This window comes from Pelodiscus sinensis, chromosome 4, assembly GCF_049634645.1.
Source record: "Pelodiscus sinensis isolate JC-2024 chromosome 4, ASM4963464v1, whole genome shotgun sequence".
Lineage (NCBI taxonomy): Eukaryota > Metazoa > Chordata > Testudines > Trionychidae > Pelodiscus > Pelodiscus sinensis.
The window spans coordinates 48,396,014-48,414,317 of record NC_134714.1 but is presented as its reverse complement, the minus strand read 5'-3'; the positions used below and the strand labels follow the sequence as shown (position 1 = coordinate 48,414,317).

Sequence of the window (18,304 nt, the reverse complement as noted above, 5' to 3'; positions counted from 1 at the left end):
TGATTTACTCCAGTTTCAAAATGGTGCCCCCAAGAGAAGAAGGCAGAGTGAGATATTCTATGATTTTACCAAATCAAACACTGAAACACGACACATAGTTCAAGGAGTAAAATGCTTCGTAAAAGAATGAACAGAATTTGTGCTGTGGCTTTTTGAAGAAACAGCCTTGGATGAAGCAGACAGCTGAAATCTTTTCCCACACCAAATGTTCTGCTGCTGTGAAGGAGACCATCTATGGAACCAGAAAACTGTACAGAAGGAGATTCTCTTTGAGGCAGAGGAGAGCTGGGAAAGCCATGCAGAAATAAAGAACTGAGGGGAACAAAATGGGGTGACCCTTCTAATCCTGTCTATAGACTTATCCATTTTATTACTAAAAAAAGACTGACCCTTCAAAGGAGTTCTTCACTTATTTTCTGTGATTCCAGATCAAGGTCAGTGATCCAAGCCAATAATATTGCCTCATAACTATGCTAGTGATCACAGCACTAGCAATATCTGTGGTATCACATGATAATCTCAATGAATACTGACTAATGTGACACCCTCAGTGACAACTTTTTTTTAATAGTTTCCCTTTGTTCCTCCAGTTTGGAGTGCAAAATAGGGTTAGTAAAGTCCCAAACAATTAGATGTATCAAGACACGTAGTTTGCCACATAGAAAACCTATAAGGAGGAAGTATAAACTTTACTCCCAAAACCATCTAGTTTGCAATCTTCGCCCTCTAAGCCCTGATCTGCACTACAAACATAAGTCAGTTGTACTACGCTTCTTGGGGCATGGAAAATCTGCACCCCTGAGCAATACCATTATCTCGACCTAACTCCCAGTGCAGACAGCGCAATATAGAGAGAGGAGACTTTTTCCCATCAACATAACTATTATTTCTTGAGGAAGTAGAGTACCTACATTAATGGAAGAAGCTCTGCCATTGGTGTAGGTAGTATCTTCACTAAGCACTACAGCAGCACAGTGTGTCTGTACCACTTTAGCACTTTAAGTACGGGCAAGTCCTGTGGGAAAAGAAAGGGATATCTTGCTGTTCTACCCAATTTCCTAGTCTGCAGAGACCACTATAGAATCTACTGAATAATGTAGCAAAAATCTGTGACCCTTAAATTTTACTTGGTACATCTGATAAACTACCTTCTACATCAGCAGTGAAGAAATGGGAGAACTTCAGATGTCCTTGGACTTAGCAGATCTGAAATAGTGGGGAATGTAATTTTGTCCTTTGCCCCTCATCCCATAATATCAAATATGAAATCAGATGTTTCTGGTGCTGGAACTCTCATCTGGAGTAGGGATGTAAATGACTAGTCAACTATCCGATAAGCAAAAGCTTGACTAGTTGCTTCCACCCGCTTGCTGCCTCTCAGACAGGCTCTTAATACATTTTAAAGGCAGAGCCAGAGTGGGGTTAGCTCTTGGGCTGGGAGTTAACCCCACTGCGGCTCCCCACTTGTTGACTGGTCAATGGAAAATCCATCGACTAGCTGATTAAACTAAATTTAACATCCCTGGTCCGGAGATGGATGGTATTAGTATTCCTCCCATAAGCTTTTGAAATTGCTGTTTATAATCAGGGAAGAGACCAACAAAACACCAATTTAGTTTTCAGGAGATGTGACCTCTGTCTATTAATCAATGTATATTCATCAATAGAGATGTGACGTCTGTATATTCATCAATATTTTCTTTGAAGGAGTTTCTTCCTATTCATCTAAAATGTCCCATTCCTTTTGCGAACATAGTGGTGCTAATTCCAAGGTCAGAAGTTCTGGCTGCATGAGTATCAACTGAAACATGAAGGCCATTGAAGGCAGTCTAAAATAACTGAGATAAGGCCAATGCCAGAAAAGCTTTTGGTACCAAAGGAGGTGCCTTTGGTGCCAGGAAGGATATCTATGAAGATGACATCAGTGGTGCCAAAGTCAGTGCCACAGTAAGTAGACTTGGCCACAATGAGCAGACTTTCACGGATTCCTGAATGTAGGGCCACATTAGGAGCTGAAAGGGGCCCTGCATGTTGATTTTTATTCACCTTGTAAGAAAATAGCCTGTTCGTAAAGCAGAAAAACAAACCATTTGCAAGAACATATACTCAAACTGCCATCCAGGCTAGCACTAACCAAAAATCATTACTAAGTAACAGCTGTCTAATGTAGGGATATGTCTACACTACCACCCTAGTTCGAACTAGGATGGTTAATGTAGTCATATGAACTTGCAAATGAAGCCCGGGATTTGAATTTCCAGGGCTTCATTTGCATGTTGCCGGGTGCCGCCATTTTTAAATGTCCGCTAGTGGAACGAGGTGTACAGATAGTTCGGAATAGGAAGCCTAGTCCAAACTACCTAGTTCATGTCGCGTTTAGCCGCGGGCATGGAGTCCGCACTAGCAGACATTTAAAAATGGCGGTGCCCAGCAACATGCAAATGAAGCCCGGGAAATTCAAATCCCGGGCTTCATTTGCAAGTTCGTACGACTACATTAACCACCCTACTTCGAACTAGGGTGGTAGTGTAGACATACCCTAAGCGACTTCTCAATTACCCCATAAGCATAAGCTTATCGGATAGTCAAGTAGTGACTTGACTAGTCACTTCTCCTTCCCTTTCTGCTTCTATCAGGGAAGCAGCAAGGAGACGGGGGGGAGGGGGGGAAGGGGGAGAGGGAGAACAGGAGTCAGTACTGGGGTAAGCCGATTCCCACCAGTACTGTCTCCATGGGGACAGGGGACGCAGAGGTACAGCAGGGAAACAGCTGGGAATGGGTTATGATTAGCTGTTCTGTCCATTCCCTCTGAAGCACCCAGCATTGGCAGGTGTTGGAAGATCGGATACTTGGCTAAATGGACCATAAAAAGCAGAAGAGCAGTGGGGTACACAGGGCAAGTGTGTTTTGACTGCAACACAGACAGATAGAAGCGCCACAGTCAGAACATGGAGCGAGTGAGGAGCAGGAGCCAGTGCTCATGAGGAGCTAGCTTTAAACAAGATCCCCACAAGCTCTGGATCCGCCTCCCTCCCTGATCCCACATGCTGCTGCCTCTGATAAAGAGGCAGCAGAGTGGAGAGTTAGAGGGGCACGCTGGAGCCGATATGTGCAAGGATGCAGCTTTTGGCTCTCTGCACATGCCGTCTCTGCAGACACGCCTGCAGAAGTCCCCACCCAGCACCCAGCTATGTGGTGCTGCCTCCTGGTACTCCCAGTTGTCCCCGGTACTCCACCAGAAGTGTTCCCTGTTAAGCTGCGTGCTTATGCAGCCACTCAGGAGAGATTCAAATGCTGCACAGCAGATTAACAGAGCGTCTACACTACAGCTAGTTTTTTTGTTTCTACTAGTGCTGCACATGTCTCACTATATATAAAAAAATTATTCCACACATGGATGAGAAAGTCCTCATATGGATGGACAAAATTAGAGGGAACATTGCTCACCTGTGCTGAGCACAGCAGGACAATTACCTACTTTGTCTTTCATAAAACACTCATGTTAATATATTCCAGAATGACATTACCCTTTTTCTCAATTACATTACATTGACGACTCAATCAATTTGTGCTTCTCTATGACCCACTTATCCTTTTCAGCAGTTCTTCTACCTAACCAATTATTTCCCATTTTGTAGCTGTGCATTTGATTTTTCCTTCCTAAGCAAAGGAATTTTACACTTGTCTTTATTGAATTTCATCTTACTGCTTTTAGACCAATTATCCAATTTGTCAAGGTTGTTGTGAATTCTAATTATTGTTCTCCAAAGTGCTTGCAATCCATCCCAGGTTTTGGTATTATCTTCACATTTTATAAGGATATTTTCCATTGACTTATCCAAGTTATTAATGAAAATTCTGAACACTACCACATCCAGAACTGACCCTGGTGCTAATACACCCTCCCACTTTGTCAGTGAATCATTGATAACAAGTCAGTCTCAACCTGCTGCTGATTGATAAGACTATGAACAGCACCAGAAGCAAGCACTAGACCTATTCATTTAGACAGAGGATATAAAAATGGAGGCTGTGGAGATGAAAAGTAGTGAAAAAGAAGAACAGAAGACACACACATATGTAGTAGTAGCCAGGAGGTTTTGGGATGGAATGAGGGTAAAACAGGAGAGTGAAGGAATTCTGCTTCTTCCTTGCAGCAGCCAGAGGGGTTGCAGAAAGAGGAGGCTATTTCATTATCAGACACCCATTGCTACATAGAGGCAGACATTAGGGGTGTTAGATATAGTGTAATTGAATAGTCATGTAACTGCATGAAAACTGACCAGTAACACGACTATTCGATAGTCCCCAGGGGGCAGGGATGGCAACCAGTGCACTCCTGCTCCATTCCTGGTTCAGAGGCAGCAGCATGGGGTGGCAGGCAGGAGGCAGCATGGGGTGAAAGCAGCCCCTCTTCGCAGGGGTCCAAGCTCCCTGTAGCCAGAGGCTGCTCCACTTCCCACAGACAGATGCTGCTTCGCAGCAGCTTCCCCCACCCTTCCACTGCTGCCTGAGATAGAGGAAACAGCGTGGGGGGCAAGGAGGGCAAGTATCAGCTTCTGCCTGCCCCCACTTGCAGAGGTAGCAGGTGGGGGAAAGGCGGGTCTGCGGAGCTGGCATGCACAGAGAGCTAAAAGCAAGCTTCCCGCATGTACTGGCTCCAGCTTGCAGCCACTGTACATCTTCCACATGATGATGATGGGGTGGGAGGCAGATACACTGCTCATGTAGATCCTGCTTAAAGCCAGCTCCTCATGGGCACTGGCTATTGCTCCCCCTGATGCCTCTGCAGGGAGTGCATGTAGTTGATAAGCCAAGGCTACATGCTGACATCCCTAGCAGTCATAAGATATGGAACACCATATGGATATAGGTGCAGTACTCTGGTAAGATTCCCCATATCCTCACACTTCCCAGAAGTTAGGGCAAGAGGAAAAGGGTAATGCCTTTTGACCTGGATAGTCCAGCTTACTCATTTTATATATTTTTGGCTACAACAGCTGCATCCTCTGTCTAATAGGTAACTCATAAAGCTTCCATGAGCAACATGTGAGAAGATAAATGGAACAAAAAGAGTGAGGAGGTAAGTTAGAAAAGAAGAGCAGTGCTCTGTCTTCCATATAACAATTATTCTTATGCATAATTCATTTTCTGAGAATCTCCAGTAAATTCTATTAAATCAGTTTAGAAGAGATATTTGAGGTTGTCTACTTTATATCTATTCGCAACATAGCTTTAAAAATAAAATACCTTAAGAGTTTAAGTTCCCATTGCAGCAAAGGACTTCAAGATCTACAGGTGCTTCAAATACCTGTAGCTTGCTGAATTAGGACCTGGAACAGCCATGTTACACAACAGCTTATATTTTAAGACAACCAGAGCTCAAGATTCTGCAATGTTCTACTCTTTTACATGATCTCTGCGTTTAGCAAAAGTGAATGAAGGATTCACATTCCAAATATTACTTTGTGAAAGGTATACATATTTATCTACTTTATGTTCCTCGAGACATGCAGCTAATAATTGTAAACCATAAATTAAACATCTGTTCACATTTTAATGAAGTCACTAATTTGGATGCAATTACTCTTCCCAGCAAATAAGATGTGTGAAAGTTCTGCAATAGCTAGGCACAGGCAATAATATCATTCTTCTCCTAAGTCATGGAACCGCTTTGTGGCCAATGCACCAGCACCTGTTATTTCTAGAGCAACCCTCTCTATAACAGTTGCAGAGGGGTGGTGATGGGTCTGCAACTAACTAATAGAAAAGGCACATTTTCAGAGAGATAAATGGAATCTAATCATACAGTCCCGGCCCCTTGACAGACCAATCAAGAATTCCTATTAGTCTATTTTTCAAAGAAAAGCAAAACACTATCCACATTTTCAATGGCTTGCACACTAGTTATTAATAGGGCATAGAACAAGGGTGGGCAGTGTGGCCCATGGCACCACTTCCTGCAGTTCCCCTAGGCTGGAAACAATGAACTTCACTACAAATACTTTCAAAACGGCAAAGGCCCACCAGTGGCTTATCCAGGCAGGACCACAGCCCACTTTGAGAAACAGTGGATTAGAGGAGACCAATGACCAAAGGAGTCAATACGTGTGGGAGTTTGAGTAAGGGAAGCAACAACTTAGTCTCCCTTCTTTCCCATCCTGCAGAAACTCTTTCTACCCAACTTTACCAACTGGGACTCAGTGATTGTGTGGAAGGAGAAGACAGTCGATAGGGTAGATGTTTGCTTAATACTGCCTCAGCCTATAAACCCATGAGTACTTCCTTATAGATGATCACTCAGAAAAAGTCAGCCTCTTCATAGCGGATCTAAAAGGCCTGCCCTATAAAAGGTTTATAGTTCAATATGAAACCACACAGCTATATGGAACATTGTCCTGATTGAGTTTGGGCCTAGTTAATGATATTTGGTCAATGTCTAAATGAACTTTAGTATTAATAAGGAATGCTGAAGTGGCTTTAAATTTAGCTGCAAGGGCACTGCAGTCCGTGCACTCAGGCTGACCATGGCCTACTTCTGAGTTCCTTTTCCCTCATCATGCTTACCAGCTGTCACAAGAAACAAATGGTCATGTGTGAAAGAGTAATTGATGATTAACCTTATATTTAGTAAGGTTAAAATGGGTCTTATTCCATTACACAGTAAGTGCTGCCAATTTCTTCTCACATGGGACTCTCAAGTCCATTTCCAAAAAGGACATTGTTAGTGATCACAAACATTTTGCAAAAAAGCGTCCACTTCATACTGGAATATTCCATGCCGACTTCAGATCAAGATATCAATCAGCTATAGTCAACATGTTAGGACCCCTAACTGAACAAAAGGTAGTTCCCAAGGCAAAGCAGGGTAACACAAACTATAAAAGACTAACCATGAGGAAATAATGTTAGGACATTCTCTTGAACCAACACCACCTCCTGAAGTTGTATTCTTGCTCTCTGTCTTGAGCCACACATCCAGAAAAGGCAGAGTGAAAAATCTCTGACCACCAGCTCAGCCAAGTCTGAAGTCTACAACTAACAAACAGAAGAGACCAACCACCATTCTGTATAAAACAAGCTTAAATAATGTGTAACATCAAAACTAGTGCTCAACTAAAACAAGTGATTTGAAGTAGAGACTCTGAAGTATATCTTATACTACACTGGCTTAGCTACATCACCCTAACTGCCCTATCTGTTCTAGCATAAACCTCTAGCACAGATGCAGTCTAAATTCATAAAAGAGAGCTTTCGAACCAAGCAGGTACATCACCTTCCTAAGAAATGTGTAGATACGAGCATTCTTCAATAAACATAACTACTCACATAACAGGTTAGGCTGGCATAGCTACATCAGTCAGGGGTGCAGACTAGGTCCAAGAAGATGACAAAATGCAGGAGCATATTTGGCAAATTCAAAAGACATCTGAATTCACCAACATTGCATTTGAGCACCTGAATGCATATTTTAATCATTTGATTAAAATCTTATTTTCACTCCATAATACAACTATTTCTATATCTGTACTGCCAGGCAAAAAAGGAAAAACCAGAAACCATATGAAAGGGTGGGCCTCCAATAAATATGCTGGCCCTGCCCCCTCTAACATATTAAGGATTTTGTCATGGATCTAATGCTGGGTAATGCCATCTTACTACTTCATGGTCTGGGGAGGCTAACAGCACAAAAGCCCAATCCAGAAAATAAATTATTTACACTGTGTGTAGTCCCACCAATTGAACTATTCAATATGTAATTTTAAGCATGTGGAAATCTTTGCAAAGTTTATGACTTGAAATTAAACATTTCCAGACCCTTCAGAGAAACAACATAATGTAAGGGAAAATTCAACCGAACTAACAGACTTAAGCTAACTATAAACTAATGGATTCAAATACAAAAGTTACCACATTTGAGAACAATAAAGTTCAGGATTTCTCCAAACCCTTAATAGTAATGGCTTTACCACTCATTTCCTTAACTAAAAACTTCTGTAACTCATACAAAGATAGGATAAAAAAGAAGCACTGTTATCAGTTCCCAACATGTTTGTATATACTGTATGAGCAGAAAGTTTAAAAACCCTATCGGAATTAGGGATGTAAGCATCTAAACTGTCCTTTGTGTCTACCCTCTCATGTCAACAAAGCAGCTTGCTTTGTTGACATAACTGGATGTAGTCTAGACGCTCTTTGTTGACAGAAGCTTTGTCGACAGTATCTGTCCACAAAGCCTCTGTCGACAAAAGCCTGTAGTCTAGACGTACCCATGGTTAGCAAGAGATTTGTACTTGTCCTACAAATAATGTGTTACAGAACTGATAACTCCACATTTTGTAAAAATCAATAATAAAAATAGGTATAGTATAAACACATTTCATTAATAATGCACTGAAAATTTGTTTACCTTGCACCATTATTTCTAACTACTTCCACTGTTTCGCCAACAAAATATCGATCCTTGACATAAGCAAAGATTTCATCACAGATCTCATGAAGTCGTGAGCGATGTGTAAGAGTGGCCAAATACAAAACTGGAACTATGAGTGCCTTTGGAAAACTCTGGAGATTAAGTCTGGCTCGCTTTTCGGATTCAAGTGCTTCCTGATATGTGAGTCCAGGTTTACCTGTGACAGCACAGCTCCATACGAGGCTGTTACACAGAATGGTTCGTTCAAAAAAGTCACTATAATGAAGAAAAAAAAGGAAAAGTTAATAGAACTCTAGCTAATCCCTATAGTTTAGCCAAAATTAATACAGTGTTACAAGATTTCACCCAACTAAGCGAAAAACACACTACAAGTCTAAAAGTAAAACACTACACTACTTCTGTTCCAGTTGTGGATAGTAATACGATCGCCAGAATTAAATTACAGTCATTACATTTGTATCAAAGGCAGAAGCATGGGGGCGGGAGGCAAGTGGGAGCTGGTAAATGCAGGAAACCAGCTTTTAAGCCATCTCCCCACGTGTATGATCTCCTGTAGCCGCCTGCCCCCTGCATATAACCGTTCAAATTTTCAGTGATTATACTATTTACATAATTAAACACATTTTAACATCCCTACCTAAAACACATCATTATTGGTTCTCACTTCATTACGGAATACTCAAAGGGTCATTTTGCCACTTCTGTTCACCCTAATTTTTCAGTACTTGATAAATCTACTGTTGTAGGGTCAAAATCTGCTCACTACAGTCTACATGCAACAAAACTCCCAGTGATTTTAACTGGGCAAAGTCAGGTCTTTAGGACCCGCAAATAAGTCCACATACATGAGTAATTGTGTATATATAGTATACTTTAAGGTCCCTCACCAAAGGTTCTTAAGTAAAGCAAGTTGTCATGGGATAAGAGGGAAGGTCCTTTTGTGGATTGATAATTGGTTAAAAGACAGGAAACAAAGGGTAGGAATAAATGGTAAATTTTCAGAGTGGAGCGAGGTAACTAGTGGGGTCCCCCAAGAGACTGTGCTGGGACCCATCCTATTCAACTTATTTATAAATGATCTAGAGAAAGGGGTAAATAGTGAGGTGGCAAAATTTGCAGATGATACCAAAATGCTCAAGATAGTTAAGACCAAAGCAGACTGTGAAGAGCTTCAAAAAGATCTCACCAAACTAAGTAATTGAGCAACAAAATGGCAAATGAAATTTAATGCTGATAAATATAAAGTAATGCACGTTAGAAAAAATAATCCCAACTATACATACAATATGATGGGGACTAACTTGGCTACAAATACTCAAGAGAGACATCTTGGAGTCATTGTGGATAGATCTCTGAAAACATCCATTCAGTGTGCAGAGTCCGTCAAAAAAGCAAACAGAATGTTAGGAATCATTAAAAAAGGAATAGAGAATAAGACAGAAAATATCTTATTGCCTCTATATAAAACCATGGTACGCCCACATCTTGAATACTACGTACAGATACGGTTGCCTCATCCCAAAAGAGAGATACTGACATTGGAAAAGGTTCAGAGAAGGGCAACAAAAATGACTAGGGGTTGGAACGGGTCCCATATGAAGAGATTAAAAAGACTTGGACTTTTCAGTTTAGAAAAGAGGAGACTAAGGGGGGATATGATAGAGGTTTATAAAATCATGACTGGTATGGAAAAAGTGAAAAAGGAAAAGTTATTTACTTATTCCCAGATTAGAAGAACTAGAGTCACCAAATGAAATTAATAGGCAGCAGGTTTAAAACAAACAAAAGCAAGTTTTTCTTCACTCAGCACACAGTCAATCTCTAGAAATCCTTGCCAGAAGACGTGGTGAAGGCTAGGATTTTAACTGGGTTCAAAAAAAGAGCTAGATTAATTCCTGGAAATTAGGTTCATCAATGGCTATTAGCCAGGATGGGTAGAAATGGTGTCCCTAGGCCTTTGTTTCTCTGGAGGTGGATGACAGTGGAAGGATTACGTGACGATTACCTGTTGTGATCCCTCCCTCTGGGGCATCTGGTATTGGCCACTGTCAGCAGACAGGATACTTGGCTAGATGGACCCAATATGGCCATTCTTAAATAACAGTCCCACTAAGTTCAATGAGATTAATCATGGGTATAAATTTAACACTGCCATCCACATATATACTTACAAAATCAGCATTTAAAATTGCACAAGCATATAATAGTCTCAGTTTTTCTTCTTAAAACGGTTTAAGTTCATTTAAGTTCCAGTTTGCTTTTCAGCAGTCAAAACACTTTAGTGCTTTTGAGTATTCTAGCGCATCATTAGGGAAGTTAAAAAAATAATGCCAAACACTTCTTTTACATAGTTTTTGTTCATTGCTCTTTGCATTGCTCTTATAAAAGCATTAACTTATTTTTTCTGCAGAGTCCCATCTCCCTTTTCAATTTCACAAATGCTGATTTCCCCCCCCCTTTCAGTGTTCCAAGTAATATTGCAAGCACCATGGTTATACTGGTTTACTTCCTGTTTAGTACACCAGCATAATATCTATAGTATTGATTATTCAACAGCTCTTGCAGGATGAGCTAATCACAATATTTTGATGAACCTGGCAAAAATAGTGGTTTGTTAAATTCATTTCTAGATGGAATAGTTGATTTTTTAAAAAGTAAACAGACTCAAAGCCACTTAGCAGATTATAGTTATGTTAAAATATTACATATTGTGGATCAACTAACAGTGTGATACTTATTCCTGAATGCAGTGTTTCCTAAATATTTAAGAGTAGAAGGCCACTTCCACGTAATTAAATCAATCAGTCTTCTCCCCCTCTGCCCTTCAATCCTACACCGTGTTGTATAAATTCAGACACAGGACAAATGTAACATTGTCTGTGTCATTCCAGGCTAGCCTATCATGGCCACCCCATACTTTGGGATACACTTTTTACACATCTTCATAATGCAATTCATTTGTATGCATGCTTTGACGATGAGTGAAATTGGGTTAACATGGGTGACATTTAAAGTATTATCATCATCATCAGAGTTAGCACCCAGTGAAGTGAATGGGGTAGCTCACACCAGACAGCTATTGTTTCAGGCTCTTTACACACTCAGTGAGACACACATGAATCTGTTACATTTGCTTCACTTGCTCAAAGTTTGCACTGCAACCATAACAGCCAGACACAAACACTACTGTAATGAAAGCTGAGACTCTACAGGGCAATTGAAAGTCTGACCATGTCTCCCAGCTAGTCTGCCACACCCCTTCAAAATGGGGGCTTCCTACACATTCGGAAGATTTCCTTAAATGAACATCAGTATCTCTACTTTGGGTGTTTAGCAGCACCTTTGGCCCCAATTCTGAAAAGACTTATGTATGCGCTTAATTTATGAACTAGAAGTAACTGTTGATGCATACAGTTAATATTTACTAAATCTTTGCAGGATGGAGGCCTTTCTGCACAGTTTCACTATTTCCCTATCACTTAATTCTTCCTCTGTTCAGGAGACTCTTAAAAATCATCAACAGAAAATCAGAAAAAATATATTCAAACAAATTACAAACAAGTTTCAGGATATTCTGTTTAAAAGATGCAGAAACTGGAGCTATTAAAAATGTATTCACATGAAACAAAAATCAAAGTGACAGCTTCCCTTTCAGGGTTACTACCTTTTCCTAATGGAGTTGTAAGGACAGACATGTTATTGAAATGAATACTATTAACTTAAAAAAAAAAAACCTCACACCTCTCAAGTAAAATCTACAAGTACATCTGTTACACATAAAAGCTCAGATTATCATGAATGAAACAGCTTTTAGGAAAACTTTTTTTTCAGTCACTCTACAACACCACTTTTTGTATCCTCTTTCACTGTAGTTCACTTTTATTTTGTGCAAGTTTTTTCACACATCAAAATGGAGAAAAAAATCATTTGCAAAAAAAGGAAATGCGCTTCTAAAACAGTGATGGGCAAACTGCATTCCACTGGCTGCATGCAGCCCAATGGGGCTCCACCTACAGTCTGCAGACCCTCTGGCTGTCTTTTTCTCCCATGCGCCTCTCACACACTGGGACCCGAGCTCCGCACTTCCCTGCTCTTCCCTCTTCCTCCCTGCACTTTTGGAGCATAAGAATTGCCTGATTCATGCTCTGTCCCCTTCCTCCCAGAGCTGGAATGCAGCAAATCAGTTGTCACCATAATGTATGCCATTTACACATACAACTATTTTTGGAATTCTGCTAAACCACTGGCATCAATAATATCTGGCATCAATGAGTTCCACTGGCTTATTGTGCAGTTGTGAAAAAAAAAGTTTTTCAAATGTATTAGCTTATGCACTTTTAAATGCACTTTTAAATATCACTTTACAATTAGTGGAGATTAGGGATATGATAGTGTAAACATGTAAATGATTAACCAATGAGCCTGTATCTGAGGCAGCAGCGCAGGGGAAGGGAATGGAGTCACCTACCTCCTTCCCACATGTAAACGTTTAACTACTGAAAATGTCAGCAGTTACACGTTTGCCAATATAAACTAATTTTGGCATCCCTAGTAGAGACTAGATTTCTACCACCTTTAAAAACACAGTGGATGGTGATCTTCAGTTCTCAGTTAGAATACATCACAACCAGCTAACACAATTTTAAAGGTGTTAAACTATGACAGTAAAAGGTGTTAAATGACATTTCAAAACACATTGCCCACTTGATTTAAAACAAAAACATACAGTAATTCCTCATTTAACACTATAGATATGTTTCAGAAAATGATCGTGTTAAGTGAAAACGTGTTATGTGGGGTCAATTTTCCCATTGAAAATAATGGAAAAAGTGGGGGTTGCGTTTCAAGTGGTGATGTCTGTTGGGACCGGGACATAAGGTTGGGGGAGAAAGGGGACTGGGTTACAGCAGGGAGGGAAGGTGTTTGGCTGTGTGGAAGGGAAGGGGAGGAGAGGGGAGGGGGATTGGATTGGGAGTATGCCCCTGTGATGGGTCTGCCAGGACCTGCTCTGCATCCAGCGAAGGGGAACGGGGGGAGGAAGTCGCCGGGGAACGGCATGGCGAGCGGCAAACCCTCTGCCGCTTTGCAGGGAGGCAGGGAAAGCCCTGCGTAGCCGCCAGCGACGGGCCGCCTGGGGAAATGGTGTTATTCCGGGGACAGTCATGTAATTAAAAAAATGTTCCCTTAAAAAAAAAAATCATGCTATCACAAAAACGTGTTAAGCTGGCACGTGTTAAATGAGGAATTGCTGTACTCCCTTTTCTCAGCCTAACCATCAAAGATCAAGGAAAGGGAAAAGAAATAGAGTAGGTGAGTGCAGATATAGCAATGGTCCAGAAAGTGAAAGAGTATTTTCCCACTGAGTGATATCTAATATGACAAATAGTAACTAAAAGTTTAGTTAGTACATGAAGGCCATATTTAATCCTTGCAAGCTGCCATCAGATCTGAGCAAAGAGTAATTGAGAACTGAGTGTAGTATGTATTTCTAGATCCAGCCAGCCTAGGAACCAGATTAAAACATGGAATTCGGCCCTTTCCAAATACTGAAGGACTTTTTTTTTTTTTTTTTAATCTTTACAACTCTTCCATGCAGTTATGAAAGAGGTACTAAAGCTTCATTCTGTTGAGTGTCTTTCTAAACTACACATATACACTTGATTTTAATTTGGGTTGTTAATGAGAGTCAGTTATAATACTGTGATAACAATAAGGGTACGTCTAGACAGCATGGCTATTTTGGGATACCAGAAGTATCCCAAAATAGCTACTCCGCATCTTAACAAGCCGCCTGTTATTTTGAAATATTTTTCAAAATAACGGGTACACTATTTCAACATCCCTGTAACTCTTGTTCCACAAGGGTTAAGAGAGGTCTCAAAATAGTGCGGGTTTTTTCAAAATTTGGCGCTGTGCAGATGTACCAAATTTCAAATTAGAATTGAAATAAGATACACAATTTACACTGTGCAAATTGCGTATCTTATTTCAAGTTTAGGTGTGGTGTAAATGCACCCTAATTTTATTTATGAAAGACATTTTCAAAATAGTGGAATTAAGAGAAATCTTATATTCTGTAGAAAAACGTAGGTCCTTATGTTCCTGCCTTTTATATCCTTGATATGTTAATGCAGACACTTCTGAACTACACTTAATAAACTTTCTTTACGGGCTTTTTTTTTTTTAATTCTCTCCTCCACTACAATTTAGGAAACACAAGGACCCTTTCAAAATTATTCAATCCAACTCCTCTTAAGATATTATTTGGTGAAGTCTATTTGAGTAGCAAAAACAAGTCCAAGCATGGTAAAATTTACATGTGCTCTAATTTTACATACTGCAAAAGAAAGTATTTATTTTAAAAAAAAAACGTAAGACAAAATTTGATTTTTGGGAACATTTTGTGGGTGGGTGGAAGTGATTAATTAACATTCATATCTTATAAGTAATGTTGGATCAGATTGTAAAGTTAAAAGAGTCAGCTTTAAAACAAAATCTTATCTTTCTAAAGATTTTTACCCACTGCTGCTACAAAATAATCATAATCAGCATAAGTGAGTGAGAACAGAGAAATATAATTTTTCCTGCTTTTTGCATAGGTCTTGTACATTTGACAACACTGTTTCACAATCTCTGTTGGTCTTTTACACAAGAACAGGGGAAATACATTCTAATAGAAAAATGGCTGTCAAGCTATAAATATTGGTGGGGAAACCTGCGGCTTTGCACACTACTGGAAACTGCGTTGGGTTTGTTTTGGGTGATTTTTACTGCATTAAATTGGCGTTCCTCTGACACGGAAAATCTCAGTTACCTTAAGAGGCTGCTGTGAGCAGAAAGCCTGCAAAGTGGAATTAAAGATGCTACTATAATACCCTGACATTAATGCCCTTAGGGACAGATACAACATCCTTGCCCCCAGCAATCCTCCTCCTCAGTCTCAAAGGACGAGTGTCAGGGCTGCAAAGCTGATGAAAGAACCCCCCAACTATTGCTTGATGCAAGCGCCGAGACAGGGCACGTTCAAGACCAGGAGCTGGGAGGGAGTTCAAACGGTCACTCAGCAACTCTCAACCCGGCAGTGCATTGGAGCTGACGGGGGCGAGGCTGGCGGCGCGGCAGGAGCGCGGCAACCCCGGGCGAGAACAAGGAAAGGGTTAATGAGAGGGTGGGGGCTGAAATGGCTCCGCGTGGTGCGCCCCCCACAACCCCGGCCCGGCTGCTACGACAACAATAGTGAGGCAGCAGCACATGTCAGGCTGCTCGACCCGCACTCAGGGGCCGCCGCTCCCCCACGGCGCTATTTAAACCGCGGCCCGGCCGCCGCCGAGCCCGAGTTAGGCGCGCGGCTGTTCAGCGCCAGCGGCCCGGTGACCGTTGTGCCCCTTCTCTGGGGGCTGTGGGCGGGGCTGGCGCACGCAGCGAGGCCTAGTAGCTGCCGACATGCGGCTCGGGCGCCCCTGAAGGAGCTGGGGGCCGGGCCAGGCACTTACTGCCTCCCGCTCAACTTTCACTTCCCGGCTGCCTCTGGCGGCCCGCGGCCGGGGCGCCCGGATAGTGACACCGCACGCTAGGCAGCTCGCCCGCTGCTTCCCCGCCGCCCCAGGAGCCAGGGTGGCGACTGGCCTCCCCGTGGGGCCTGACGGGACCCCGGGGGTGAGGCGGGTTCGGGGAGGGGATCCCGGTCTCCGCGGGGCGCCCTCCCCAGCCGGGGAGACGCAGGGCTCGCCGCCCACAGCGCTCCCAGCGGAGTGTCTCCGGGACGCCGGGCAGGGAATCCCCTCCCACCCCAGATGTCAGCCGTTCGGGAGGTTAAACTGCCCGGCCCGCCCGGGGAAGGGGAAGCGGACCAGGAGGGGGGGGGGTCGTCTCTTACTCGTAGTCCCTAAAGATCTCGTTGGTGACCCTGCAGTAGAAGACGCGCTCGTCGGGCCGCAGGTCGGCGGGGGGCTTCTCCCTCACGAAGGGCTTTCGGTGCAGCAGCGGCATCGCCCCGCTCCGCGCGCTCCTTCCTGCCCCGGCCCGCTTCAAATTGGAGGGAAAAGGAGAGTGAGTGCGAGCGGCGGCCCGGGAGGAGGGAGCGGGGCCCGGCGTGTCCCTCCCCCCAGGGGAGCAGCTCGGGTCGCGGCGCTACTGGGAATCCGGCGGCGGCGGCAGCCTTTTGTGTGCTTGACACGCCGCTGCCTGCCTGGGACTGCGAGGAGGGAGCTACGGATCCTTCCTCCCCCGCCTCCTCCTCCTGCCTCACAATGGGGCCATGACGCCGAGCAGCAGGCGGAGGCGGCCCACTCCCCCTGGAGTCACACAACGTGCTCGGCTCGGGGATACCCCGGCTGCTGCGATCGCGCTTTGTCTCCACCGGTTCCCCGGCCACGGGGTCACCCCCTTCCCCGCCTCTGACCTGCACACGCCGGGTCGGACACCAACTTCCACTCCCCCTTCGCCGCCTCCTCCCAACCCCTACTCAGCAAACCGGGGGGGAGGGGAGCGGTGATCACTTCTCTTCCTCCTTCGCTTCCTGCCGGGCTAGTGGCCAGTGGGACTCCCCTACGTCCGCGTCTCTGCCGGCCGGGAGGGGCATAGTGGGGTCACCCTTCTCATTCCCGGCGGGTGCGTAATGGGAACTTCCTTGTCCGCCCGTCGGAGTGGTATATAAAGAGGTCTTCCTCCTCTTACCTACCGTCTGTTTAATAGGGTCCCGACCCCTTTTTGCCTGGGTGGGGGGTACGGAGATCTTCTCCTCCTTGCTTATTTTCCTCCTCTTGCTCTGCTGTCTTTCCCCCTCAGCTCCTGGGAAGTTTTTGATCTACTTCAGCTCAATGAGGAAGAGCTGCTGGGAGGAGCTTTTCACTTCTCTACCCTACATCTTTATTGGCCGCTCAGTGCCTTCTCGTGTGTGTCACACAGGAAGACAGAGAGCTACATTATTAATTAATGGCTGAGAGGACTCATCCTCCATTTTTGAATTATCAGCCTAAAGATCTATAGCGTGAGGGGGTGACCGATCTGGGGCAACGACCTGGATCCTCCTCACTGCTTGGTACCCAAGCAGGTTGGGTTTTAAATGACAAGCCACTTGGATACGAGGAAAAGCTGCTGATAAGGGGAATTCGTATTCAAAGACAGGAATAAAGACGTTTCAGACACAGTAGCACATTTCTCCTTTCAGAAATTACGGCTGCTACTTCAAAAATTCTCTCTGTGCATTCACACAAAATCTCATTACTTCTTAACCTTGGAAAAGTCACTGGCCCCATTGCATACTCAATTCATCAGGGATAGAAATATCAGTACTTTATAAAAATCTCTTTCCTATAAATTGCAATCTCAAAGGCTTTAGTGTTGGCTAGCACAATTGTGGAGAAATGTCTCTCTTCCATTACTTAAGACCAAAATGATACATTTCCAGAGGAGTTCAGGTGGAACCGTGTTCAAGAATACTGTGGTTAAAATTATCTCAAGTGTAACTCCTATACACAGTTTAGGGGTCTCTGGGCCACAAAACATGACCTGCTACCTTCAGCTCAGCTGATCTAAGAATAGCTAGGTACTACCCTACCAAAGCACACCCTATTGTTGTTATTCTTAAATTGATTTTTATTTCAATACATGTATTTTAAACATTGATTAAACACTCAGGTTTGCCAGATGCTATACCCTGATGATCTTAACATCTAAGGTTCCAGTCCTGCAAAACACATTAATAACTTTATTTACTCAGTAAATCAGTCACATTCATAAGTATTTGAAGGGCTAGTTCCCAAATAGGAATATACAATCTAAAGTCCTGTTCCTGCAATAGGTGTACTTGTACAGTCCCTGTACTTATCAAGAATCCCTAATTTCACTGACATTTCATGCAAGTGTAGT

General features: G+C 43.1%; 1 protein-coding gene across 9 annotated transcripts in view; it reads right to left on the bottom strand.

Annotated features, from left to right (window-relative positions):
* Window positions 1-17,273, bottom strand: part of BAZ1A (bromodomain adjacent to zinc finger domain 1A) — a 103,609-nt gene extending 86,336 nt beyond the window's left edge. For 7 of the 9 annotated variants that reach the window (XM_025181948.2, XM_025181949.2, XM_075926937.1 and 4 more), the window contains exons 1-3: window positions 17,115-17,273; window positions 16,311-16,459; window positions 8,411-8,689 (exon numbers count right to left, since the gene is read on the bottom strand). In XM_025181948.2, coding sequence (XP_025037733.2) covers window positions 8,411-8,689; window positions 16,311-16,423 — 392 coding nt within the window. In that variant the 5' untranslated portion in view covers window positions 16,424-16,459; window positions 17,115-17,273. Of the gene's footprint in view, window positions 1-8,410; window positions 8,690-16,310; window positions 16,460-16,835; window positions 17,007-17,110 lie in introns of those variants that run through there. The other 2 variants (XM_075926936.1, XM_025181947.2) reach the window with 2 other exon arrangements.
* Window positions 17,274-18,304: the final 1,031 nt, after the last annotated feature.